This window comes from Pholis gunnellus (genome assembly GCF_910591455.1).
Source record: "Pholis gunnellus genome assembly, chromosome: 6".
Taxonomy (NCBI): domain Eukaryota; kingdom Metazoa; phylum Chordata; class Actinopteri; order Perciformes; family Pholidae; genus Pholis; species Pholis gunnellus.
This window is the reverse complement of record NC_136532.1, coordinates 15,109,052-15,135,950: the sequence shown is the minus strand read 5'-3', so window position 1 is coordinate 15,135,950 and position 26,899 is coordinate 15,109,052. Positions and strand designations below refer to the sequence as shown.

The window sequence follows — 26,899 nt, the reverse complement described above, 5'->3', positions numbered from 1 at the left end:
TGTCAGTTAAAGATAAACTCTCATCCGTACCACAAGGCATAGAGCTCTACGACAATCACCAAAGGGTTTTTTTTGAGAGGTTATTTTGTTCATTAGTCTTTGATTGATCAAAGTTCTGTTTTTTGTCAGAGTAAAAAAATCCAAGTTAAATTCAAAATACATCTTTATGAAGGTAAAAGTTCACACAAGAAGCTGCAACTCAATGGTGATTTAAATGATTTATCAAATACCAAACGAGTCATTTCAGTACACATTACTGTTCATCATTAGGGCTACATGTAATCTGCACAGAAATATATCATGTAATAGAACAGAAAGTGCGGCACAGAAAATCAAATCAGCATATTATTATTTTAGCAAGTTAACTTATACCTGAGATTAGTTTTTTGTTTCTCGAACACAAAAAAAACCCTGATCTCCGTGAAGAGCCCTTCCATTAATAAACATTGGATCTACTAGTCAAGACAAAAACATATAGAGGTATACAGCTCTCTTTATTCTGATGATGCAGTGTGTTAGCTGCAGTACATTCACTCCAATAAATACAAAAGTCACTCGTATGAGACTGTGAGTGTTCACTAAGTGTCATTTCTGGTGAAGGCTGTATATAAATATCTTATTCAGTCTTTGGGAGATCATAAAATGAAAGAGAGGCACGCTGGGACACAAGTAACATTTTTGCTGCTGCTTCTAATCCCATGGGAGTTGGATAGGTGAAAGCTTGTGTGTCAAATAGGGAGACTATCAAACAGGGGCCTCGAGCTCCCTCTCTGTAAACAACACATCAAAGCATCCCCTCTTCGATTCTTCACTTGAACTTTATCATTCCCACAAAAAAAATCTGTCCTTTTTTTCTCCGTCTGTCTCCCTCTCTGCCCTGTTGTGACTCTCACCACACTTTCTCCAGCTGCAGCTCTCTCCATCCTGACTTTCAGGCTTTTGGTTTTGGCAGCTCTGTCGTTGCCGTTATTAGGGATGCGGCCGGCAAACACTAAGCTGCTCGTGAGCTACTTGTACTTCTTCTCTTTACCTCTAACATGTTATTGTCACGCTCAACCAACCCCATCAACCCAAAATATCCCCATACAATCCATTGTGTCTTTGCAGTTTCTCCTCCACATCCTCTCAGTTGTGTGATATGGAGGCATGAAGATGGCTGAAGTAGAGGAGGAGCTCATGGTCTGCCTGCGTAGAGCAAAGCAAACTGACAGATGGACAGTCCCTGCGACGCACAGCAGAGATAAGAGGATTGGGCCCGCTTGTATGTTGTTGTTGGCCTTGCCACAACTCGTATTGCAGTTAGCTCACTCTGAGCTCCACTGAATGGCGTGACGAGAGGCTGATGGAGAAATGTGAATATGCATGTTCATGTAAAACACAAGGAGTTAATGAATGAAAATAAGGAGTAGTACATATGAGTATAAGGGATGAGTAGTTGAAGCCAAACACAATGTAGAAGAGCACTTAAAGTTGCTAGTCCAGCTAGTCTCCTAACACTCTGTAACTCAACTTTTGGTCTCTACGAGATGGACAAAGTTGAATTATATCTACATTTCAAGTCTATGTCCTTCATGCTCAGGCTGCTGTCAGCAGGTATTTCTGTTCAGGCATCTTCTTCCTCTTCTCCGGCACTGCTGTGAAACCTGGCACTTTCTCTTGGTGTGAAGGCACCTTGCAGGCCTTGTAGAGGATGACGAAGAGGATGAGGATGAGGACGCCCACCACAGAGTTACAAACGATGGCTATAATGGCCCACACAGACAGGCCCATCCTCAGATCATGGTCCATGGTCGACTGAACTGTCGCCTCCAGACCCATTAAGGACACATCCCACTTCGGAGATGGGGCAGTCTACCACTGGTGCCAGGTCCACAGCTCCACAGATTCTCCCTGGAAAGAAAGAAAATGCATCGCATGAGTTTTTTTTAACAGCACATGTACACATGCACCCACACACACACACGTGCACGCACACACTCACATGCACACACATGCATGCATGCATGCACACACACACACATGTTGGTATTCTTGGCAACAGTTAACCTGCCCGTCACGTGGGCCAGCTGAGTCTGCTATGAGGTCAGCTCAGTAAAGATTACTTTCTCCCTGACAGGGTAGTCACCAGGACAAAGTGGCTTTATCCCTTCAGACACTATTCATATGGAATAACTTGCCTATTCCTGTGCTTTTCTTTGCACAAGGGTTTTATTCTCAAGATTTTTTGAGAGGCAATAAGTGCATTATGAGCGTGTCTAATAAAGCTGCACAATGAATTGTATTATATTATCTCGGTACTTGAAATGTATGAGAAAATTGTCAGGCAGGTGCAGAAAATAATTCATTTGTTGTGTATAATAATCTGTGGATGATAGGAGAGTATTACAGGACAAGAAAGTGCCATCCTTTTTTAGACTTGTTTCCTTTACACAGGCGGAGAGTGATGAAGTTATTAAACTGATAAAGAAGGTGCCAGTAAGCACTTTACCTCGCTGAATTATTTTTGAATGAGTTTCAGCAGTAATGTGTTTTCAGAAGGAACGTGTGGGAATATAGTTGCCAGTTTTGTGGCTGATATTAAAGAGAGAGAGAGAGAGAGAGACTGACAAGCATGAGTTGGAGAGTGTAAATATTTTTACCTCTCAGAGTGTAAGAGATAAAAACTCAAGCTCATTTCCTTGCTTCTATATCTCCCTTCTTTCCCTCTAATGCATTTCTAATGAGACCACATATTTCCTCCTCTCTCCAACTGAGGGCAATACTGCAACAGTCCAAGCTTGCTGTTGAGATTTCATTTCAAAGTTATCCTTCCCTTTATAGGCATTTTATGACCAAGCCAAATAAAGATGGATAGCTCCAACTCAGAGTAGGTGTCAGTGATGCATTTAAACTGCTCTCCAATGCAAGAAGTTGGTTTCTGTTTGAACCAGATGGGTCCCTCTCAGGATGCTGGTGGCATCGCTGTAGGGAATGAACCCTCATACTCTCTAACTGGGATTACTGTCAATAAACCTGCCCTCACTGCTTTTGCAGAATATTTCCAAAACAGCCTGAGGAACTTTTTCGCAGAAGTCAGGTGACACTAAATGTAGCGTATCAAGTTTACAATTTCAATTAGAGCAAAAGCAAGGAATGTGTGTGAGATGACAGAGAGATGTGACAAAGAAGAGTCTGTGTGTGTGTGTGTGTGTGTGTGTGTGTTAGAGAAATTAGTGTGAGCAATGAGGGATGTTTGCTCATATTGATTTCAGACAATCAGTGGTGCGTATAAGAAGAAAACACAGCAGTCGCAGCAGTTATTCATTATCACAAATTATATTTCATAGCATGTACTTCCCGAAGTACATGATCGTGGTTCATGTTTTAATGACTACAAGGATCATTTGTTTTCATTTGCAAGATAAATAAATTTCCTCTGAATACAAGATAGCTCTGTTTTAGCTGGTGGCCACACTGGAGCAGAGCAAATGTGTTAGGAATATAACTCCAAAAGAGGATTGGAGGCCCAATCGCACACACATAGTAAAATAATGTGTCAGTAAGTTCAAATTTAGTTTGAATAAGTTTCGGAAAATGGATTGATCGAATGTTTGTTTTGGTGGATTCAAAGGTGCAAAGATCAGCGCATGACTGGCCCACCACACACAAAAACAAAAACACACATCCACACACATCCTGAGGCCACAATCAATCCACAGACAGACTATCGTTTGCCTAATGCTCTGTGGTTGTAGCAGGAAGTAAGCTTTAGGTTGATACGGGTGTCATGTAACAGCAAAATACAGCACAAGTGTATGCTTGTGGATGCATGCGTGTGTGTGTGAATGGTGCCATTGATTGACATAAAGGCCTTTTGTGTACAAATGCAAACAATCTCATTTAAATGCATGCAAATATAGTCTACATGCACCAAAGGCTGCTTCCCACAGAGGTGGCCAAATTGGTTCTGCACACAGGCAATCACACTTTTGCTGGCAGTGACCACATGGAAAACAGGCCAATGTTAGTGCATAATGCATCACCTTGCAGTGGACTATCAGAATGAGTGACCTCCGTCTCATGTGACTGAACTGGCTCCCTTCCTCCCCAGCTCATTAGAGAACACCAGCTGCATGGCCTACAACTTGACTATGAAGTCGGGGGAATAAACACTGTTTAGTGCTGACAGTGACACTATTTATAACATAACAAAGTAAAGCCAACTAGTTGTTGATTTGTAGACAAGGGCATAATCAGACATTTAATTATTGGTTGTTCTTAAAGGGGACAAACTATAGTGGTCTATTACTGTTTTGATTGTGGATATTTTACGCAAGTATTATATTGCATATCATTTTGAAATACTTTCAAGACTGTTTAGGCAGAACTTTAGGAAGGCAATGAATGCACTACTGTTGTTACTCTATTACAGAAAACATTTTGTGAAATACTTTTGTGTGGACTCAAGATAAAATGTCATTTGTTTATATTTCAATATTTTGCTAGTTGTTTGTAGCCTGCTTGCAGTATCACTTTAAGCACATAAACATCTCACCGGCCTGCCTAGTCTCTGGTGTCCCCTCCGGTGTCCGGTGTCCATGTGTCTGTAGCTACTTTCTATGTCCTCTCCTCCACGCACGCCTCAGCTGCCAAACGCGTCCATATAAAATGTTCACAAAGGACACGGATCTTCAACTACTTGTTTGTAAAGGCGGGAACTTTTTCTTCAAAGCACGTCACCGAACTCTCCCTGACCGTTTGGCGAAATGTCTGTGCCGCACCGGACCGTTAGTGCAGTCAAGCTGGCGGAGTCTTGACCGGTTCTCCGTGACTGCTGAGCGGAGAGGCTGGTGTCAGTGTAGCTGCTCATCAGTCCCAAGTCCCTCCCCCCTCCTCCACCCCCCCTCCTCCATCTCTCCCTCCCTCTCTCTCTCTCTCTCTCTCCGAGTCTGTTACTACTGAGCTATTTATACAAAGGCGCTCTTGGAACATCCCATCAAGCGCTTTTCCTCTCACACCTCTGTGGAGAGCACACGGTCAAGACTTTTAGACAAAAGGTCGTTGCAACAACCCCACCAGTCAGTGCATGCAACGTAAAAGAGATGTAACATAATGCAAAATAATTTACTAGAGAAGAGAGAGGCCATGCAAAATAATTTTGGCCTGAACACAGGCAGAGCTGCAGTGAATGACAGGCACTCTCTTCACTGCTTAGTTCACTTGAAACAAGTTGCAAGAGCTTGAACAGCAGCTGCATAAACTCAGAACTTGTTGCCTCCTCTTTTCCTTATTGGTATTCAGCACAACAGCAGGGTGCCCCTGGGGGATTCTGCTGGGCTCTCTCTCTGTCTCCCTTCCTTTGTCTGTGTGTGTGTGTGTGTGTGTGTGTGTGTGTGTGATGGGAGTGGAGCACCATGACCTAAACAGTTCAGGAAGAGACAAAGCCTTCTTTTGAGGCCTCATTTCTCCCCTCACCACTGGCTTCAGAAAAACTTTTTGCAGGGGAACAGATCCAGAGATCATCCGTTTAGTTAAAGTGCTGTACTGGTGCACATATTACCAATACTTTAAGAAGTACAATGTTTAAATTAGATATGATTGTAGTGACTGGCAATGTTAAGTGCCAGATGATAGTAGCTTTATATATGTAACTAAACAAAATTAATTAAAACCATGAACGGGATGATATCATACATAGTCAGACATATTTAAAGTTTTAGCATTTTTAGCATTGTTATTTAATTTCATTTGGATGAATTACTGCACTCAGTATTTAATCATTCCATATGAATGCAGTGCTCCACCATCAGCACTGTGCACTGTAACAATGCAAAGTGCTTGTCAAAACGGTATCGGCTTCTTTTTTCGAGATGCATTTCAAGTGGAGACAGGCAATATCCGTGGATACCTTCATTTCCATCCAAATCAGACTGAATTAGTCAGGGAGCTGCACTTGTGCTGTAGCCTTCATGAGAGTTTAGATGGGATAGTTATCACTGATCACAGACGGATACTCCAGAGGCCGATGCTTCAGAAGAGTGATTCATCATATCAGAGAAATGCACTCACATATAGCCTGAGAGAATCACAGACACATGATGAAAACTCCCTGTGTCTCCCTCTGTCTGTTCTTAACACACACACACACACACACACACACACACACACACACACACACACACAGTAATTATTACTCTTGCGCAGGACGTGTCATGTCTGATCACTGCCTCACATGTCATTGAGGACGCTTGCACACCTCCATTACCCCGTCAAAACTGATCAGGGTGCCTGTGTTAGAATCTTACAAATGTGTCGGAAAGAAAAAAAAGAGTGAGATTAATTAAAAAAAGACAGAAGAGAGAGGCCATTTAATTTCTTTTCTTAATTTCCCGTCTATTCTCTCATCCTCATCTCATCACAACGAGAGAAAGGAATCTAAACTTTTCCATTCTAACCGTAGTTCTTTTCAGAGCGATATTATCACGAGGAAAGATAGATTCAGTGGAATGGCTTTCATAAAGTCCTCCCGTTGAAAGGGCACAAGGACAAACCAAGTCAGGTTCCAGCTGGGATATTAGATTCATATTTCATATGAAGTGCTTATTTCGTAACAGCGTACACCGTTTACTCTAATAATCCAATATGCAACTTGGTGCTATTTGACATGTTGTGACAATTTTGTATGAATCACCTGCTTATTTGATGTAAGCTATTAACAGTGTATCACGTTTGTTGGTGCTGTATTTGCAGCCAGAAAAATTGGCTGTTCTGCACAGTGTCCGGATTTGAAAAGCTGTCAGAACCAATTTCCTATGATAAGTGTATGAGGACACCTGCTGGATATTTGTTGACATTGTTTATTTTTCTTGCCAGCCACATATGACACAGTTTCACTAAATGTGGCTTAATAACGTTTAGGATTCATTCGCTATGGGGATTTATCGGATGTGAGAGTCTGCTAAAGCCGGTGGGTATCCAAACACACACAAGAAAAATACAGATTGGGTATCTTTTATTGCCACTTCCTCTTTTTTAGTTGTTCATCATAACCTGAAAACACAAATATTCATTCATTAGAGTCAAGTTGAAACAAGGAAACGGCCTTTGCTGTATGCCAAGTGGAGGTGCTTCTCCACAAATTAATTAAAATCCATTTGAGTGTCTCTCTTACCTGGTCGATCCAGTCGTTGAAAGCTGAGACTCTGGTGAAGACAGTGGGTTTCTTTTCATAGTTGCAGCCAAGACCAAAGACAAAGCTGGCAATGCCATGGACTTCCCAGGATCCCTCTGTGTTCTTACAGTTCAGAGGGCCACCAGAGTCGCCCTGGACACAGAGAGAGAGAGAGAGAGAGAGCGAGAGAGAGAGAGGAGGGCTTATGTTGTATGCATTTGGTGTAGCTGCTCGGGGACTGGCAAGGCACAACTATGAGAATCACAATCAGAATCATTGTTTCACCAAGTATAATGGGGACACAAGAAACATTTGTCACATTCCTTGGCAGCTAGACAACACTTGAGTGTAATCTTTCCCTATGATTCCTTGGACATTTTTATTTGAACGCACTCATTGCATTCCAATTCAAAATTGCTTCACACACAGACACACACACGCTCACACAAACACACACACACACACTTACATTGCATCCAGCCACGATTCCATCGCCACCGGCACACACCATGGTAGTCCTGACAGCAATACCCCACCAGTCAGACTTAGAGCAGGTAGCATGGTCAGCCACAGGCATCAAAGCCTGCTGCAGCTTATCAGCTATGGGGCCTCCGGCTAAAACACACAGGCAGAGACTATTAATGTACCATCATCCACATTCACTCGCCATCTTTCAAATCTGCTATACAACATTTCCCCCAGGGCAAAATTCACAGCCCGACCCAAATTTTCAATTTAAGAGTAATCCTACCCCGTGAAAAGTTTCATCTAAAATCTCAGGCATGTGATTTTCATCCCAACTTTGGAGGTTTCCACGGGTAACCAAGATCACGCTCACTAAACACAGCCCAGCCTTCCACAAACAGTGACTTACTGTAGAGCCTGCCCCATCCGGTGATGTAGCAGGGGTAGAGGTTGGACAGCACAGTGCCAGCAGCAGGGATACATGCCAGCTGCACCTGGTCGCTCAAAGTCACAGACTCTGACAGCTTGATCAGGGCAATATCGTTTCTGCAAGAAAGACAGAAAGAGGAAAAGAGTTATCATTTCTGCATTGTACATTCAAATGAATCACCTCAATGGCTAATTTAATTGATCTTATTTCCCACTGTGGAAAAAGTCCAGCTGCATACTTGAGTACACTATCTATGGTTAAAGTGGGCCACTCTTATTCGTGTTTTCTTACACTTTTTATTGCCTGTGGAGAATAATGAGATGCATGAAGATGGAGAACTTGTGTCAAAGGAATGCGCTGGAACAAAGTGAATAAATGGAATTTGAGCCTCAGCCCACTTTGTCACCTCAACACATAATAGATGAGATTATGATTTACTGCACGTTGCGGCAGTACACTCAGGCACTCAGACTGCGCTTTGTACTGTACGGTGGTGCTTGTCTTACCCGAAGGCCACAAAGATCTGGTTCCATTTCTCATGGACAATAATCTTCTCAGGCAGGATGGCCTTGGAGCCAGTCTCTTCCTCCACCAGGTTGTATTTGCCCACGAACACCCTGTAGGAGAGCTTCTTGCTGGGGGGAGAGAACAGCTTTTGTAGTTCATGACTTGTGTGATCCTCATTTCAATCAGGGTTAAATAGGGTTAATAAGAACAGAATGAGTACAGCATAAATGCTGTACTCATTCTGTGAGAATGTGACTTGTAGTGGTCAGCATTGGCGTTTTTGTGTTTATATTTCTGTGTCTCTCCGCTGTTCATACTTGATGCAGTGAGCAGCAGTCATGACCCAGTTGGCAGCAATCAGAGATCCCCCACAAGTGTGCCTCCACACACCGTCTCTCTCATACTGCAGAGAGATCTGGACACGAAACAGGACAACATAAAGGATACAGTAAGAGGCAGGTTGTGGATGCATAGATGGCATAGTTAGCTGACTTAGATTCAAAAGCAACATTTAAATACAAACATTCCTGGGTCTGGAATCTAATAAGCAGATACCAAACCGAAAAGTTTGCCGGTAAATCTAAAAACATTGACAGATGTGTAGATATTAGCATACCTGCCAGGGCCAGCTGTGGGGCTTGGCGTCTACTCCATTGACCACACGGGAAGTCAGGGGCTCGATGGGTGGGGTGCCACACCCAAGGGCTGGAAGAGGAGGAGATAGACATGAGTGTGATGTATGATGAGATAGAGAGTGTTCAGGAGGTAATAGAACATTGAAATTACTAAATGTAATCATTAAATCATTAAATCATTTCATTTTGATTCTTACATGAGGCACAACTTCATCATTTTTCTTTTCAGTAAAGAATTGCACTTTGCTAGCTTCCTTTGTGGTAATAGGCTCGCACACTCACTCACTCACACAAACTTGCAACCATACAGAAACAATTACAGACAGAATTAGGGAATACCAGATGTTCTTACCGCTAGCGATGAGCACTGAGGCCAGCACAATGGGGATCATGTTGATTGATGCTTCTGCTGAGGCACAGCAGGACCAACACTCTCTTTTTAAACTTTTCACCACAGGCTACACCCAGGCCGAATGTGGCAACAAACACTCCTATTGGTTTGTCATGGCCTACGGGGATGAAGACGGACCAATGGCAGTGAGGGTCAGAGCAACTCGGTGTCTGACAAAACACACAGGTGTGTTTTCTGGAACATTTCGCATGACCTCGATGTAGAGCTACAGTGTGCGCTCTGTAAGCATTATGCATATTCACAAGGGTTTCCATGTATACATGCATAGTATGTGTATGTCTGTGTTGGCGACACATACCAGACAGCCGTTGCATCATATTCCGTTTTTGAACTCACCTTTACTCCTTTCAATGACAAAGGCTCTTTTCTGAAACCTGGAATTAAACGCTTGCATAACAGCATGGGAAGCCAACATCTGGATTACTGGTATTGACCTGTTTTCTGCGAACTGCAAAACAAAAATCAAACGCGGGGGCATTACTATGACAAATAACCAGGACAATGAGGAGCAGATGGTGTCACTGGTGCAGAAAATATCGACAGCTACACCACAATCTTTTGACACCTTACAGCGCACACAGTTCTGCAGTGAATTCTGCAGTGCCAGCAATGTGAGACATACTGTACGACCATATGTATGACCAAACACATCACTCAATATATTCAAACATCATTAGCATTTTTCTATGCAGTAAATGTGTTGCTGTAACGTAAAATGTGGAGAATATCCTGAGGTTGTTCTGATGACTTGAATAAGTTATGAGACTTGGACGACACTGACACAATTCCTGAGGTACGAACGTGTCAGAGTGTGCAGACCTGAAGTGACTCAGCATGCAGACTTTGTAAATCTGTCAAAAGCTGTTTGAGTGATATGACATGGCAAAATAAAGGTTAGGTGTTATGGTGCAGTAAATGGGTGGTGTAAGTAGAAAAGATGGTGAGGAATAGTCAGTGTTAGAACACAAATGATTGTCATGTAATGATCTTCAAGGTGTTTCTGATGAGAGAGCCTGAAATCAGCTTTGACAAGTTGTTTTAGGCCTGTAACTGCCGTATTTAGGCAGTTACAGGAGCTTGATCACTGGTCTGTGACCCCTTTAAACAACTGTTGTGCTGTAATACAAAGCATTTCATAAAAAAAACCCTTTTTCTCAGACTGGGCTCTTCGATCATGAATCATTTAGTTTCCCAATTCACCACTAGATGGGACAATTTATCTGTTCAGACACCAACCTAAGTTGAATTCTTTTACAAAAGAGAAAAAATGAAATACTGCATTTTGTGTCTGTTTGCTGCAAGAAACAACATCAGTCATTGAGAAAATCAGTTCTTAATCTAACTGTGTTTTAGCATCCTAAAAGGAGAAAAAACATTGACAATGATAGTAAGAGACTCATACGCCACAGATAATACCTTACAAAATGACTGCTGAAACTACAAAACAACAATGTTGTTTTTAAAGTTTTGTTTCAAAGTTTGTTTAGAACTAGTTTACAGATTGAAGAACATATTTGATAGGAAGAAAAAAACACTTGAAAGTCAACCACAGCGACAAAAACAAGCTTAGACATACTTGGCTTGTTTGTGGGGGTGTTTGTGCATATTTGTGTGTCTAAATGTGATTGTGTGTGTGAAAGCATGCGGTGCGTGTGAACTTCTCTACAGCTAGGATATGCAATTAATTGCAAGCTAATTAAAATGACTCTTCAATTCTGTAAAACACAGTCAACGCATTACAGGCCGGTGTCCAGAAGAGATGCCTCCCTCTCTCATTTTCTGATTAAAGTCCCAGTATTCATTCATTTGTTAGTGGACAGATGACACAATATAATAAACTCAGGTGCGTTCTATATCAATATAACTACATTACTCAGAAAAAAAGATAACAAACAGATAATTTAAATGATCTCAGTTAATGCTGTGACAAAAAAACATCAAACTGACCTGGAACCCTTCCAATAGAGTTCAAAACCTCTGATCTCCAAAATCATCCCCTTACAACTGAAGTATGTTTATATGCAGTAAGATGCAGCCTGTCATGTTCTGAGATGAGTCTTACTAGTTTCACGGCTGAGCAAAGCAGAACACCTCATCAACTGAAAGCCCCTCAGGGGTTTGTAACGGGTACACTTCTGCCTGTTTTCCCTATCAGAACAGCAGCTGAACTCTGAATGACACCTATGAGGTTTATGGTATTGCTTTATATTACTTTAGGGCAATAAACATTGTACTTGGTCATTGCCATTCCCCACGTGGAGTAAAAGAGAGAGAGATGTTGCAATAATGTATAATTATTATGGCAGGACGCTGCTGTTGGCTTCAGTCAGCCTTGTGGTTGTTGAGTAATTTCCCTTGCATTCCTCTTTGTATCCAACAATACTACCACTGTATGTAGCATGCCTATGCCCAGTGTGCAGGATCTTTTGATTTGTGGCAATTGTCAAATAGTTTAGCCCTTTCTGAGCCCCCTCACGTCAATATTGTTAAGCTTTTTTCCTTTTGAAAAATAGACAGCTGTATTTTCCAGTGGCCGTCTTATTTGCCACAGGCGTGTGTTTTGAGCTGTAGGGCTGAAGTAAATCCAAACATCGGCTGTCTGCTGCTGATTTGCTTTTATCATGATCCTTCCTGATGTTAACAGACGGTCGTCCCTGGCTTCACTTTCGATTGCTGGCACATATGTTTACTTCATTTAGATGTCTTTGTTTACTGTGGTTTCACTCCGGTGCTTACCACCATTTTTGGCTTATCATCTTGAACAGACTCCCATGTTTGCAACTACTAATTTAATTAAAGCATTATCGTGACCCAACTGGTTTTGCTACAGGTCCTGTGCATACTTGCCAGGTTTCCATTTCCTACATGTTGAGTGGGAGAGAGTAGCAGGGGAGTAGTGGGACTGGGTGCAGCCTGTCTCACCACATATAGTGTTATTGCGTGTGAGGAACCGCTTACTGCTTGAATTTATTATTTATTTGATTTGGCATTTATGTCTCTTATGCTCATGTGCTAATTGTTTACTTTTTGTTTGATTTTCACTGGATAATATCCTGTTTGCCCTTTTATGTAACAAATAAATAAACTATCAATTACCTGAATTTTGTATTCACTCTCCTACGTTTTTAGCCTTAATTCTATGTATCATAAAGTATTTTTTCTAATAAGATATTATCAAGATCCACATCTTATTATCATCTACTTTAGAAACTGTCTTGTCTACAGTTGTTATTTTTATGTTTTGTATTTAAAAAAGTGTTTATTCTGTGTGTATCAACAATTGAGTATTATCCATTTGAGTATTGTTCTTCTTCATTAACACATGCCTCACACTGATACCCACACGAAGAGTTATTCTGTGGTTTTGGAACCACCACAACTATTTCAGATGTGAGAGGCCTGCTTGCAGGGTAGAGCATGCAATGTCCTAGAACTTGAAACAGTTCTTATCAGGATTGGAATGAACACAACATCTGTATTTAAACTACACAGGTCTGAGGATACTGCTGTATCTGGCTATAAGACATGCAACAGGTTTGGCATGAAAGGTCTGCGGCTACATTTGACATAATTTGACTCAGCAAATAAGTGTAGGAACCCTGATTGCAGTGGGACGCATGCATCTTTAAACTGAATGAAGCTAAACAATGTATCGTGACATTAGATAAAAGCAGCAAACATGCAGACTAAGTTGACTAAGTGTTATATATAATCTAAAGGTCATTGTCATACATTATTGTTTACAGTATACAACAATAGCAATAACTATCACTATAACTAGTGACCATATTTCTAGTACTAATACTACAACTACTACTGCTACTACTACTACTACTTATAACATTACGTTGGGCTTTTGTGTTAGGCATAATGATTCAAACAATTAATTCTTCCAGCAAAAATTAGGAAACATATACTAAACAACTTTCTTTTGTTTGCTATCGTTAAGAAACTAATGTATTATGTCACATTATGCAAACAGTGACCTGCATCATGAAGCAATGGATACTGCTGTTGTTGTCACGTTTAAGTCATAGTCTAATGATAGTCATCAATGCACCTTACTGTTGGACTTGAACTTGGCAAGGAACCAATGGTTCAAAGGTTTTCCTCCTGGCTCGTATAAATCCTCTGTTTGTCCGATCAAATTTCCAGAGCAACCAGCCATGTCCAAGACCACAGAGCCCCAGACAAACAGCAGTAAGTAGACACCACTTACAGCAGTGTAGCCAGATTCTAGCAGATTGATTTAATTCATAATTTATTTCTAAAGGTGAATGTGAGGTAGAAGTAAAGATATTTGGTTTGTTGTATTTGGGATATTTTTTTGAAAATAACAACACAGAAAGTTCTGGTAATAATTCTTAAAAGAGCCGTACCTTTTGCTTGTCATGCTATTTATTATTATGTAATAAGAAAAAGAGATTATTCCTTTGAGTATTTAAATATCTGGTTGACTTCAGTAGAGCTACTTGAATCTCAAAACTCGAATCAGCCTCTACAAGAGGTTGTTTTTTCGTCATTGATTATTGCGGAAGTGCCCGACTGACTAAATCAACATTTCAATTATAACAAAAAATACAAAGTGTAACGACAATAACAAAAGTATCTTATGTAAAATCCCTTCTATAGAAATCCACATAGAAACACGCATGCAAACAAAGACATGCTCAATGTGGTTCAGTCTTAATATTTTTTCAGAGCTGCAGTTTTACAGTTCAATAGGACACGTTGTCATGTTCTATTATTTCTGCTCCAAGGTCTCCTGTTGAATCAGAGCTGGTGAGAGAAAGTACACAGTGGCTAATTAACAGCTTTTAGTTATTCTCAGCTGTTAACTAAAAGAAGAAAACTGTCTGTCAGGTCCCTGCAGAGCAAACAGAACAAAAAAAAGAACAGAAATTTAAAAAAAGATGTGCAACATGGTAATTTTCTTTAACCCAGAAATACTGTTAGTGCTGTGAAGAAAACAGTTCGCTAAAGTAATAGCTGTTAAATAAACTACTGTTGCAATTGTGATCATACAAAAATGAGAGATAAAAAAGCAATACCTGAATCTATTATCCGCAACAGTTCTGGCCTCGTAAGTGTCGCTGTTTTGTTTTCAAGAGACTCGGTTTTGAATGCAGCAGTAAGAAAGTTACATGAAATACCCCCCATAGAAAATGACAGCCCACATTCAGGCATCTTTGCAATGCTGCAGTAATCACAATCAAAACTCGCAAACTCTACATTGTGAGAGATTGTTAAAGCCTACAGCGGTTATCTCTCTATTGCACATTCTCATTTTTATTGTCTGCAGCAGTAGTGACATGGGAATGAAACGAATTCTGGTTCTGCTGATTGGTCGCAATAACAATTCACGCCGTCAAAAAACTGTGATATTGTAACCTCAACACAGCATGGGGCTCCGTATTGAACCGCAATGATTTGCTTTTGCTAATCACGTAACTCTCATACGTATTTTACAATCTTCGTTATGTGTGGCGATATGAGGTGATGGAGCGAGAATTGGTTATTGGATAACAGATGACACAGTAGATAGTGCAGGTGTCATTCACAGTGCAAGACACCAGAGAGTCATAAAAACAACACATAATGTCTCCTACCACAGAAGAGATTATGATTTTCTCACTAAAAATGTTTTCATCAGTTATTTAATTATTATTTTGAGTGTCGATAGCTTAAAATACAGCAGCAGAGGTACGAAGTTGTGAAATTATTACATTCTGAATGGTATAACACAGTTGTGTCAAATAAAATACATTCAACTGAATTTTTTAAGTTAAAGTTCCAAAAGACCTTCTTGTTATACGTTTGTGTTGATATTAGTAGATGTCGCTGACAATGGCTGCCTGCAAGAGTTAACTAGTGTTTTTCTGTAGCACACACACACACACACTTACATCACTTCCTCTTTCACACTCGTTCAAAGTCCCAAGTGGTTCACAGCACCACACCCATTATTGCAGTTGGTGATAGACCCGAATGTTTGTGCGTGTATGTGTGAGAGAGAGAGAGAGAGAGAGAGAGAGAGAGAGAGAGAGAGAGAGAGAGAGAGAGAGAGGTAGGTGTGGGGTTGTGGGGCCAAAAGTTCAGCTGCTGTTCAAGTACTGCATGCTATTTCCACTCTGCTCTATCTCCATAGATTTTTACAATGCACTTTAATCAGAAATCAGCCATACAACGACTCTGTCCTCTCCTCTCCTCTCCTCAGCGTCCAGCAGTCAGCGATGTCCGCAGGGCAAAGGGCTGGAGAACATAGAGCCTCTGGTGCGTTCTGTGGAGGAGACCCCTGATCCCATATCCACCACCATCACGGGAACTATTCCAACCTGGATCAATGGGAGCTTCCTGAGAAATGGTCCTGGGAAGTTTGAATTTGGAAAAGACAGGTATTCGAGAAATGCTCTAGAATTTAACAACTCAAACAAATTAGTTAAACCAAGAGAGCTTTATTAGCATGACAGTATACAAACAAAAGGAAATACAACCCAAACACATAACGATGCTTTATAAAACACCAGTAACAGTATTAATACCTGCAACATATGAAACAATGAGTCAGCAGGCTAAACTTCAACAGTCTACAGTAGTCTTAAAAGACGGCTCGTGATTTGTACCTGTGTCTGTGTATCTATGAAGGTAACAGGGTTGTTCAGGATACACAGTTGCGAGATATTAAAGCATGTAGTTTAAGCTGTCACACTGAGTCACACACAGGGTTATTTTTCCTTCACCCATGACAAATCCTCAAACTTCTTGTTCTCATGTGGATGATGAAATTAAGGTTTCCTTTGCTGATGTTTAACAAAAGCTCCCCAAATACGTATTTCTCATTAGCCATTGTCTTACAGAGCTCACTCTCTCTAACTTTGTCTTACCCTGGGTATGTCTACTTTTCTTTATTGTCTCAGATACACCCACTGGTTTGACGGCATGGCCATGATGCACCGGTTCCACATCTGTGAGGGCAATGTCACCTACAGTAGCCGATTCCTGCGAAGTGACTCATTCGTCGGCAACTCAGAGAAGAACCGCATCGTGGTGTCAGAGTTTGGGACATTAGCCATGCCTGATCCCTGCAAGAACATCTTTGCGCGCTTCTTTTCGCGCTTTCAGACTCCCAGTTAGTGTGTCTTCTTTATATTTTGCATATTCCCATGTGTAATCCACTTCAATGCACCGTGATGTAGCACCAGCAGTGCCAAATGCATTATTGAAGTATTCGATCCATTTTTTGATGTTGGATTTTTTGCATGAATGTAAAAAGGCAGCTGTTCCAGATTACGAGAGCCAAAGTAGAAGTCAAACAAATAGAGAGACAAAATTATTTGATTCTTCTTTTTTTGTGTGACGTATTGGTTTTGCAGCCCGGGAGAGTTAATGTTACATCAGATTGTGTTTTTATTAAGGTAAAGGGAACACAAGTCAAATGTGTGTGTGTGCACGAATGTGGGTGTGTGTAGTTGTCTGTGAGGGTAAGACCAATCTGAAACATGACCTAATGCTTCTGAAGAACTAAGGATGCAAACTGAAGGACAAAGTAGTTTCCAGTCTTAACTGTCAGAAAGATGTGCTTTTCTGAGGTGTTTAATATGTTACTGACATCTGTATGTGTGAACAGAGGCCACAGATAACGCCAGCGTGAACTTTGTCAAGTACAAGGGAGACTATTATGTCAGCACAGAAACCAACTACATGAGACGAGTAGATCCGCAGAGCCTGGAGACGAAGGAGAAGGTGAGTCAGTATAATTAATATAATAGTCTCTTTTGAATGCGGAAGCTGAAAAAGAGTCGGAGAGCAAAGACGAGAAAGATTGGCGAATGTTGATAATGATGATGACGAAAACAAAGACGATGATGCTGTCCTTTTAAGGTGGACTGGAGTCAATACATTGCTGTCAACTCAGCCACCGCTCACCCACACTATGACCGTGAGGGAGCCACGTACAACATGGGCAACTCCTACGGAAAAAGTGGTAACCTTCTTTCACTTCATTCCTTTCTTCCCACCTGTCTGCCCACAAAAAAACATATGTTTATGTAGATATCCTTATGGTATCCATCTTAACAAATTCTGAACATCATTTGTTTTTGGGGCTTCCTCAGGTTTCTTCTACAATATCCTTCGTGTGCCTCCTCCTGAGGAGAAAGCAGCAGTGGAGGACTCTGCAGACCTGAATGGAGCCACGGTGATCTGCTCCATCCGTGCTTCTGAACCCAGGAAACCTTCCTATTATCACAGCTTTGGTGAGATTCACACCACAGTAAAACAAACCCCTTCTGTAAGTTGCCTGCATGCTGGATGTACCCTGAATTAATGAGTTCTATGACAGATTTTGTTTTTTGCCTGCACTGACAGGGTGAGTCTACTTCACTGAAAGAGAGCGTCACAGCTTTTCCTTGCTCTTATTAATTACTCATTTGAATTCTGGTCTAGTCCTGCTTCTTTCTGACAATCACAGTTCCTTTGTCTTCCTATTCAGCTTTCACTATCTATCTCTGTCTATAAGTCTGCCTTTGACTCACACGAGTAAGTGTGTGTGTACACACTTTCTCTTACACTCTGTGTCTCAAAAAATAAATAAATAATTCTACTCATTAATATAGTTCTCTCCAGGGATTAATTATGAGAGCACTGTTACCAACATACACGAGATTTGTGTAATAGTGTTTGTTGTAGATCAGCTTTTACTGTTTTATGTCTATATTTCAGTCAGTTATACTATTGGATTTGTTGGAATAGGCTCTGCTTTTAAGGAAACCCAGCAAGGATAATTTTGTAATTTAATTAACTTGTTTATTAGGACGAAGGAAGGTTATAATGGCCACATAATGTGGTACACCTGTATGAATCTGATTGGATGTTACTGGTCAGCTGATAGCCAAGCAGTTGATGAAGAATCCACTGATAGTAAAGCATTAAGCCGATGCCAATCAGCTAATGCAAGCACAACTTTGTTGCTCTGCCCGATCGACAACAATGTTGCTCCATTTGGTTATAGTACTGCACCAGTTCCCTGATAATATCTCAGTCCACATTTCCGGCAGACCACCCTTGCTTTGCCAGACTGTCTGGCACCAAGAAAGTGTGGGAGCAGTGTATGTTTATACAAGGCACCGCATAATTACTTCTGTCAGTAGAGTTACATTAGATGGAGGGGTTATGTTTAGCCCCAATTTCATGTGTTTTTCTGCTTACACAATATTTTTGTCTCAAAGGTTGGTACTGAGGCAAGAAAGTTTTACCTTGCAAACTGACCGGCCAAAAGCAGAGTAGTATTGGAAACATATTTTCAGTTTACATACAGACATGAATGTCCTACCATTTCCCCCCAAGACACCACTCATGCTGGGCACATGGCCTTGCGATAATTAACCGTGACCCATTTTATGTGTTTGTAAAAAGAATCAACGACATGTAAGTGGGGTAATGAAAAAAAGGATGAACTCTGTCATGAAACTAGTCTACAGAATCAGTATTTCACTGATAAGTTAGACATCATGATATATGATACATGATGAAATTATGATGAATAAGATGTGTCAATCATGTGTTTTTTTTTTTTATTTGTGTATTTCCTCCTGTGCATGCCCTCCCTCTCCAGTCATGTCAGAGAACTACATTGTGTTCATTGAGCAGCCAATCAAGCTGGACCTGCTGAAGTTCATGCTGTTCAGAATCCAGGGAAAGAGCTTTCATAAAGTCATGACCTGGGAACCTCAGTATGACACCATCTTCCACTTGGTCAACAGGCACACTGGCAAGGTGGGTTAGTTTACTGCACAGCAGCAGACACACAGAAAAGTGCCAGGTAGGAAACATAAATCCGTTTGCTGAATAGTCAGAACAAAAGAGGAAAGCTGCCAGCTAATCTCTTCAGGCATGGTGGAGCTTTTCCCCTATTTATTTTTGATAAAGTCACACTCTGATAGAGCCTTTTCTCATACATTGTTACTCTCAATTTCCTCATCTCATTACACAGCATAGCCATTAAACATTCCATATCAAACTTTCATAATGTGAAGGTACACCACAATAACAGCAATGCCAGGGAGGACGCTTGTCCTCAAATGTTAAAACCAACACAGAAGCCCTTCTTGTTTGTTCAAAAGCCGTTGTAATCCTTTATCATGGTATTAATACTTCCCCGATTGCTTGCTTTGACTGGGCCAACAGGTGAGCGAAGTGAAGTACCGTGCAGCAGCCATGTTCACACTGCATCAGATCAATGCTTTTGAGGACAACGGGTTCTTGGTGATGGACATGTGCTGTGGGGACGATGGTGATGTCATTGGAGACTTTACTCTGGAGAACCTCCGTAGAGGCTCGGGAGAGGAAATGGACAAGGTTAATTCATACAGTTTGACTCTGAATCATATTCAAACACACACACAATTGTGTTTACTTACTTTAAGAAATTCCCCCCAAAAATATTTAAAACATGATTCAGAAATGACTTAGAGGTTTTTCTGGTTCTTTGTGTAAGGGCCATCTTTTTTCACCAATCTCTCTCTCTCTCTCTCTCTCTCTCTCTCTCTCTCTCTCTCTCTCTCTCTCTCTCTCTCTCTCTCTCTCTCTCCTCTTATTTTTTCTTTTACTTTGTCTAGTCATTCATAGATCAAGGTTTTTGGTACAATTAACTTTTAAAATCTCTGCAATTTCAAATGTAGTGAAGTGTTTTACTTAAATCAGAACCTACAACAACAAAAAATAATATTTGATTTCCTCCAAACAATTTAAATCCATTTAAAAAGCAGGATTTTTTGTAAGTATTTTGTATGTTTTCGGGTCGTACTGTCCCTGAGGTTACCATTGCACCTTTCAGTCAAAGGAGCCACGCTCACAGTGTTTTCATGTCTGTCTGATTTCGTTTGGCAGTTTTACAACTCGTTGTGCAGAAACCTCCCAAGGAGATATGTCCTACCCCTGACTTTGCACGAACAATCTCCTTTGGATCAAAACCTTGTCACTCTGCCTAACTATAAAGCCACAGCAAAGAAGACAAAACCAAGAGAGGTAGGATTAAACAGAGTGCAGTACGGTCAACAATGCAATATGTTTACCTGAGCATTACACTCAATTCGGTTTTCCTGCAATCAAGTAAAAATGTAGGTCTATAATCATGATGAATACAGCCAATTCACTCCCACACACTGTGTAATTATTGGGCATGATGAGACACTGAAGGTACTTCCTGCAAGATAGTAATTTCATGACTTACAGCAGATAAAAGTGTTTTCAAATTGAGAATCCATCATGCGGCTGAACAATTGCCTGAACAATTGCCAGCTTGTGTGTGCCCCCCCACACACACGCGCACACACACACACACACACACACACACACACACACACACACACACACACACACACACACACACACACACACACACACACACACACACACACACACACACACACACGCAGTTCAATATTTTCTTATGGTAGAATAGAGCTGAAACGTTGAAAGCAAATGTGATGTTTTAGTTGTCATGGCTACCTGTCCTCTGTTCTCAGTGATGCTATGTACATGTAACAAGTTGAAAAACAGCTGTGAAAGTGCTGCTGGCCACCATTTGACATTGAAGACAAATACGGGTTTGTAATTGCAATAGGAGGTACATAAATTCCAAAGTAAAAATAAAAGAAATTGATTTATTCTCAACTCAAGTTAGAGGATCTTGTGCAGGTATCCATTTACGTGTTTTAGAGAATAATGCAGTATTGATTCCAGCTCACATCAATGTACAGTAAACCAGGTCAGTTGGTGTGCATTATGTGGGCACATTGCTTTGGCTGAAATGTATAAGTTGCACTGAAAGTAAAATCTTCACTTTCTCCTGGGACGCTCCAGGTTTACATGACCCACGAGGAACTTCACGATGACGAGCTGCTGCAGTACGGTGGCCTTGAGTTCCCTCAGATCAACTATGACCAGTACAATGGCAGACCCTACCGCTACTTCTACTCCTGTGGCTTTGGACACGTCTTCAGTGACTCCCTGCTCAAAATGGATGTCCACACCAAGGAGCTTAAGGTCTCTATCAATCAGAGAGTACTTAGGGAGACCTCATTGTTAACTGTTATCATCAAAGTTACTTCTACTGCTGCTTCTCTATCACTGAGAGCAGGAGGTTGAGAGTAGGTTTTATAACATGAAACAGCTTAGAGTGAAGGGGATGTTAATGTAATCTTCCCTGTCTAGGTGTGGCGTTATCCCGGCTTGTATCCGTCTGAGCCTGTCTTTGTTGCCTCGCCCGAAGCTACTGAGGAAGATGATGGAGTAGTTTTGTCAGTCATCATCACACCCAGAGAAGTAAGTTAACAAGTAACACTTCAAAAACAACAAAAAACAATCTACATGAGCAGCAGCAGGCATTGTTAACTTGAATAATTTCTCATGCTATTTGTTTGTAACGGTGCAGTTTGACACAGTACTTCAAGAAAACAAAAGAAAACAGATACATAACCACAGCTTCCAAAGTAGACTGTATACATTGTCGTGTGACCTGATCATACATCTTTACGCATGGAGAAGACAAACGTTCTAGTACTTTCACCATCGTTATTGTGAGAAGGGTGTTTTTTTTACATAACCTATTTCATCTTTTCTGTTTCCAGGAGAAAAGTACTTTCCTACTTGTTCTAGATGCAAAGACCTTCACTGAGCTGGGAAGAGCAGAGGTCCCTGTCAATATCCCATACGGGACCCACGGCGTGTTTAACAAGATGGGCTAGGTGTGCCACTGTTTGTCAACCTGCCTCAACCAGCCTCTTTATCCACAGAATGTGATTGTCTCTGTTGATGTCATTGCATGTCAAATTCCTGAACTGTAAAAGAAATGAGAGCTGGGAAAAAAACTGCAGACTCATGCTATTTGTTTGTACCTAACCATCAGAAAGTTGGCAATCTTTTTGCAGACTAAGAAGACAGAAAGCCCAGCATGGCATCAGCACACTGATAAAGTTTGTTCTCATGTGCTCTTGTAAGATTTTGAAACTGCCTTTAGACAGTGGCCAGACTCCCGTGCAGACGGCCCTTACTTGGAAGAAATAATACTTTACATGGAAAACAAAACAGAACATGACAGTAAATACACACATTGAAATAAAATCAGTTTAAACCCAAATTGTTTTTGCATCATCACGCCACTGGAAACGCTATACTCCCTGTGAGAACAGAACAGCACTTAGGATACATAAAAATGCATCAGAGGAAATTCAATTTCTGTCAAAGTAATGTGATAGAAATGGACAACGTCTGAAATGCCTGGAAAACAAATGGATCTAACTGGTCGATAGCCTCCAGAGAGTCTAGCAGAGGTCACATCAAAAAATGTAGTGCTGTTTAAATGCTCCAAACAACCCAAAACAAAGTTGACATACACATAAACATTGACATGTAGGACCTTGTGAGCAAATGTTTCTTTGTATTAAACTGCGAGCCAAACAGGATTTGAGTGAAACATGCAGACCCTACCCAGAATGTAGAGCTGCACTGGTTACTCCACCGTCTCCACAATTGACTTTGCTGATGCTTATTTCATCGGCTATTTTCCCTCTCACATGGATTTGAACAGATTATTTAAACTGACTTCGGGCTCTAAACCTGATACAGGCACTGATGGCTGTGTGCAATCTGAGACATTTCAAAAATATTACAACCCATATATATATATATATATATATATATATATATATATATATATATATATATATTCTTTGCCTTTTTTATATGTCAGAATAGACTTTCAGTGTGTACATTTCAAAAATATTTTGCAACAAGTCCCAACCTTCAATAATGTATGACTGTACAGTACACCAAGGCAGAGGTTTCATCTATAGCTTCTCTTACACTTAACTGAATAAAACAAGAGGGAATCAAACTATAGTGTACTGTTTGTTATTTGATTTAATGTAATTAATTTAACACTGGGAATTAACACTGCTTATGTTTTGTCATGTTCCTTGCTCAACTCAGGTTGTGTCTCCTGATAAGCATGCCGTACAGGTCTCCCAAGATACACATTAATTAGCCCATAATTCCTAATCTAATCAGTCATGCTTAACCTCTGTGTGCTTGCGTGTGTGTGCTTGTGTGAGCGCCTTTACTCATTTGCTCAGTTCATTATTAGTCTCTGCAACGAGAGAGATACAGTGACCTTTGCCCTCAGATAAACCTCAAGCAAAATTTTGTTACTGCAAATCTGTGAGGCGAAGCAAACCCTTATCAATGTTGCCAAACACCCCTTTAATTCAAAGTATTATTATATCACGATGGTCAATGGTGCATTAATTGTGTTCTAGAAAATTAACATTGTCATGGTTTAATGTGTGGAGTCATCTGGGTTGAGTTTCAATAATAGCCAAGCACACTAACTAGTCATTCTGAAAACACTTGTGCAGGCACCATAGACACTGTAACACAAATAAACTGGCATATGCAACATTTGTATGCAAGTTTGTCTGTCCTGTTTTTAAGGTGATAGCTTCAGACTGTCTATCTCTTATTTGACCCGTTAGAGTTATATGAGCCCACTCACAACCCTCCTGGTGTCTCACTAAGCACAAGTTATTGCACAGAGTCTTAACTTTGACTGCTATCTGTATCATTATTTCATTTCCCATGAATTCATAATGGTATCATCTATATTCACTGTATTAGACACACCTCTCAGAGGCAGGCACATTCAATAGTAAGAACAACGTCCTCTATATCCAGATTTGTCATTCCCTATCTTCACGGTCCTGAGCCATCCTGTTATCTGACATACAGATTATGTGCATCTGCGTGTGTGTGTGTGTGTGTGTATATCTGCAAATGCACATATGGATATGCTTATTTATGAAAGCTATGCATGTGTGTGTGCTTCCTCTAATTTTACCCATGAAAAAAAAAACTGCAGATGCTTTATGAAGTCAGAATGGAGCAATTAAATACCCAAGGAGGGGGTGAATCGTGCAGTGTCAACAAGAATAATGTCCCACCATGGACTTGACAGCCTGGCTCAAGTAGAAAAAATGTGTAAAGGATTTATCCATATTGCACAATCACGAATGGAAATAATGTGATGCCCGAATAAGAATCCAATGCAAATGTAGCTGTTTTATTCACTGTGTTTGCCGCTAACGTTTCTCTCCTGATTTCATGCCTTTTGGTGTTATTAGAAATGTCTTCTTCCTTCTGAGCATACTGCTCAAGCAAATCTAAACTTAATTCATGCAACTGCTCTTCAGTGAGAAATTACTTGAATAACAAAATGCCTTATTTGTTATCTGCTAAAATGAAAGAAGAAAATTGGTTTGGTTATGGAAATAAAGCCACAAGTTTGCCATTCTGTTTTAAAATATTCATTTCTGCAAAGAATTGAAGAACAGGCTGCATCAGTCACTGCAGCACGAATGCAGGACAGATGCAGGATACATTCATGGTGGAGAATGATGCTTTTCAGTGTCCTCATAATGACAGAGACTTCAAAATCTGGGGGGAGACGAGAATAAGCCCCGGCCAATATAGGCAGAATGAGGCTGATTTTGCCATTATAGCGGCAAGCTCTTTTCCCTCTTGGATGGGAGCCTGGGCTGACAGTCAAACGTCATTATGAGCCAGTGGCCTTGCAGTTTGTCACTGTCAGTCCCTCTAAATAGAGACTTTGTTTTCAAGATTTCTAAAGATTTATGACATTCCGGGCACTATTTAAGCGGTGATGCACAACAAAGTCATTTTGTCTAATGCGAAGCCACTTTGAAAAATGGCAGATTCTGTGGGTTGTGGGCTTATTTCCTCTGAGCACAAATATAATACAAGGCTTTGTGCCCATTTTATTTTATCTTTCTTTCAATCAGAGGAAACACAGATGTCACGAGAAATGTTGGGGTATTGCTGAAATGAATGAAATGACATTTTCATCATCATTGTTGAGTCCACCCTTGAACCCTGTCCCTAAAAATAATTTGCAGCTTTCTATGAGCTGTGGGTATGAAGCTCTAATGTCAACCAGAAATTACGAGTAGTGGCATTGCTAAATACTTCAATAACAATCTTTACTATGAGTTAGAAGACCAGCCAACACACTAATGGTTTATTCCTAATTTCGTGTTGATGTGTTGCAGTTGTGGCTTCAACTCTCTTTGCAAGACCGTAAAGACTCCCTTATGGAAGTGAAAGAAATCTTGTAAGAAGGATATTATACATGAATCACATAAATTGTTTCACAAAATGTTTCAAACATCCTGTGGTAATATCCCAGGAGATCAGGAAATGCCACTCAGGCCAAGTGAGGTCACTGTAATTTCACTGCTGAGTAGCACAGGTGCATCTTTCCTCAGCTCCCTGCAGGGAGATTATAGGAAAATCGTGGTGGTTTTTCCTTTAGGGTAACATTTATTATTGGGCCTCGATGTGACCGAGTTCGACGTTTTCCAATGAGAGCAACCCCCGGCAGCGCCCTCTGCTGGTTCACTGAAACTCCTCTGTATAAAGTGCCGTGAAGCCTCGACACATGCAGTCACTGCAAAAGAAGCGTTCACTCCCTCCAGAGGAGCGCACAGCTTTTTAGAAGGAGCCAGTGGTGGGAAAGAAAACAATCCAGTCAGCGTTTTGTAGCACTTTCAGATGAGTTCTTCCAACTCGTTAGATGTATTGGCATACTTGACAGATTATTTTACGGCAGTTTAAGGAATGTTTTAGGGACACATTGTCTCCAAGGGGCAATCGGAGCGGGCAGTCTGAGCCCTTATAATGCAGAGAGATCAAGTCTCAGTAGTTTGTCGGTATGAACGCAGCGCAGACGGACCCTGAGAATCTGCTTTCATGGATTGACTGATTGATTGATTGGCACTGATTTTTTTTTTTTTCCAACATCAGAGGATTCTTCTGCGTCGGGGTTAGTCTATTAAAATAGAAAACCCAAAACAAAATCGTGGATTATTATTGGGAGTCGAGGATTTTTTCGGAGGTGCGTCTTTAATGAGGATATTTATATATATTTTTTACACTTAGCATACTCCTGGGCCAAGGATCCGAAGAGGGAAATTAAACCTTTCATAAGGTGGAAATATTAGTCGCATTGGACCCTAACTCATCTCTCTTCCCGCTGAGTCCAATATGAAGTCTGTCACTGTGTGGATGTGCGCTTACGTCTTTCTCCTGCTCTTAGGTGAGAAGTAAAACATGGAAATAATATGAACAATTGTCTGTAAATGTGAATTGTTTGGGTTATAGAGATACATTTTGACATCAGTAATTATTGCCAAGGAGCATTTTCTGGTATGGGTCCACTTTTCTCATGC

General features: G+C 40.8%; 3 protein-coding genes and 1 long non-coding RNA gene across 4 annotated transcripts in view; 2 read left to right on the top strand and 2 right to left on the bottom strand.

Moving 5' to 3' along the window:
• Positions 1–362: 362 nt before the first annotated feature.
• LOC306697547 lies at positions 363–4,770 on the bottom strand. The gene is made up of 3 exons (XR_013767129.1): positions 4,535–4,770; positions 4,023–4,128; positions 363–1,890 (listed from the first exon to the last, which is right to left on the bottom strand). It is a non-coding gene; the product is annotated as an uncharacterized lncRNA (long non-coding RNA).
• A 2,204-nt stretch (positions 4,771–6,974) lies between these two features.
• ela3l (elastase 3 like) lies at positions 6,975–9,661 on the bottom strand. The gene is made up of 8 exons (XM_079160946.1): positions 9,540–9,661; positions 9,169–9,257; positions 8,870–8,967; positions 8,552–8,680; positions 8,025–8,161; positions 7,620–7,765; positions 7,151–7,303; positions 6,975–7,029 (listed from the first exon to the last, which is right to left on the bottom strand). Exons 1-8 carry the CDS (start codon positions 9,577–9,579, stop codon positions 7,012–7,014), a joined length of 810 nt encoding a protein of 269 aa, XP_079017072.1. The 5' UTR covers positions 9,580–9,661; the 3' UTR covers positions 6,975–7,011.
• A 4,103-nt stretch (positions 9,662–13,764) lies between these two features.
• bco2l (beta-carotene 15, 15-dioxygenase 2, like) lies at positions 13,765–24,005 on the top strand. The gene is made up of 12 exons (XM_079161923.1): positions 13,765–13,799; positions 15,817–15,994; positions 16,517–16,728; positions 17,227–17,342; positions 17,481–17,583; positions 17,714–17,854; positions 19,213–19,373; positions 19,785–19,955; positions 20,487–20,624; positions 21,462–21,644; positions 21,813–21,923; positions 22,229–24,005. The coding sequence occupies exons 1-12, from the start codon at positions 13,766–13,768 to the stop codon at positions 22,343–22,345; spliced, it is 1,665 nt and encodes a 554-aa protein (XP_079018049.1). The 5' UTR covers position 13,765; the 3' UTR covers positions 22,346–24,005.
• A 2,182-nt stretch (positions 24,006–26,187) lies between these two features.
• The window catches only part of LOC306697532 (GDNF family receptor alpha-2-like), a 42,309-nt gene continuing 41,597 nt past the window's right edge, over positions 26,188–26,899 (top strand). Inside the window, exon 1 of the mRNA XM_079161506.1 lies at positions 26,188–26,766. Within this exon, the coding sequence (XP_079017632.1) occupies positions 26,715–26,766 (52 nt within the window). The 5' untranslated portion in view covers positions 26,188–26,714. The remainder of the gene's footprint in view (positions 26,767–26,899) is intronic.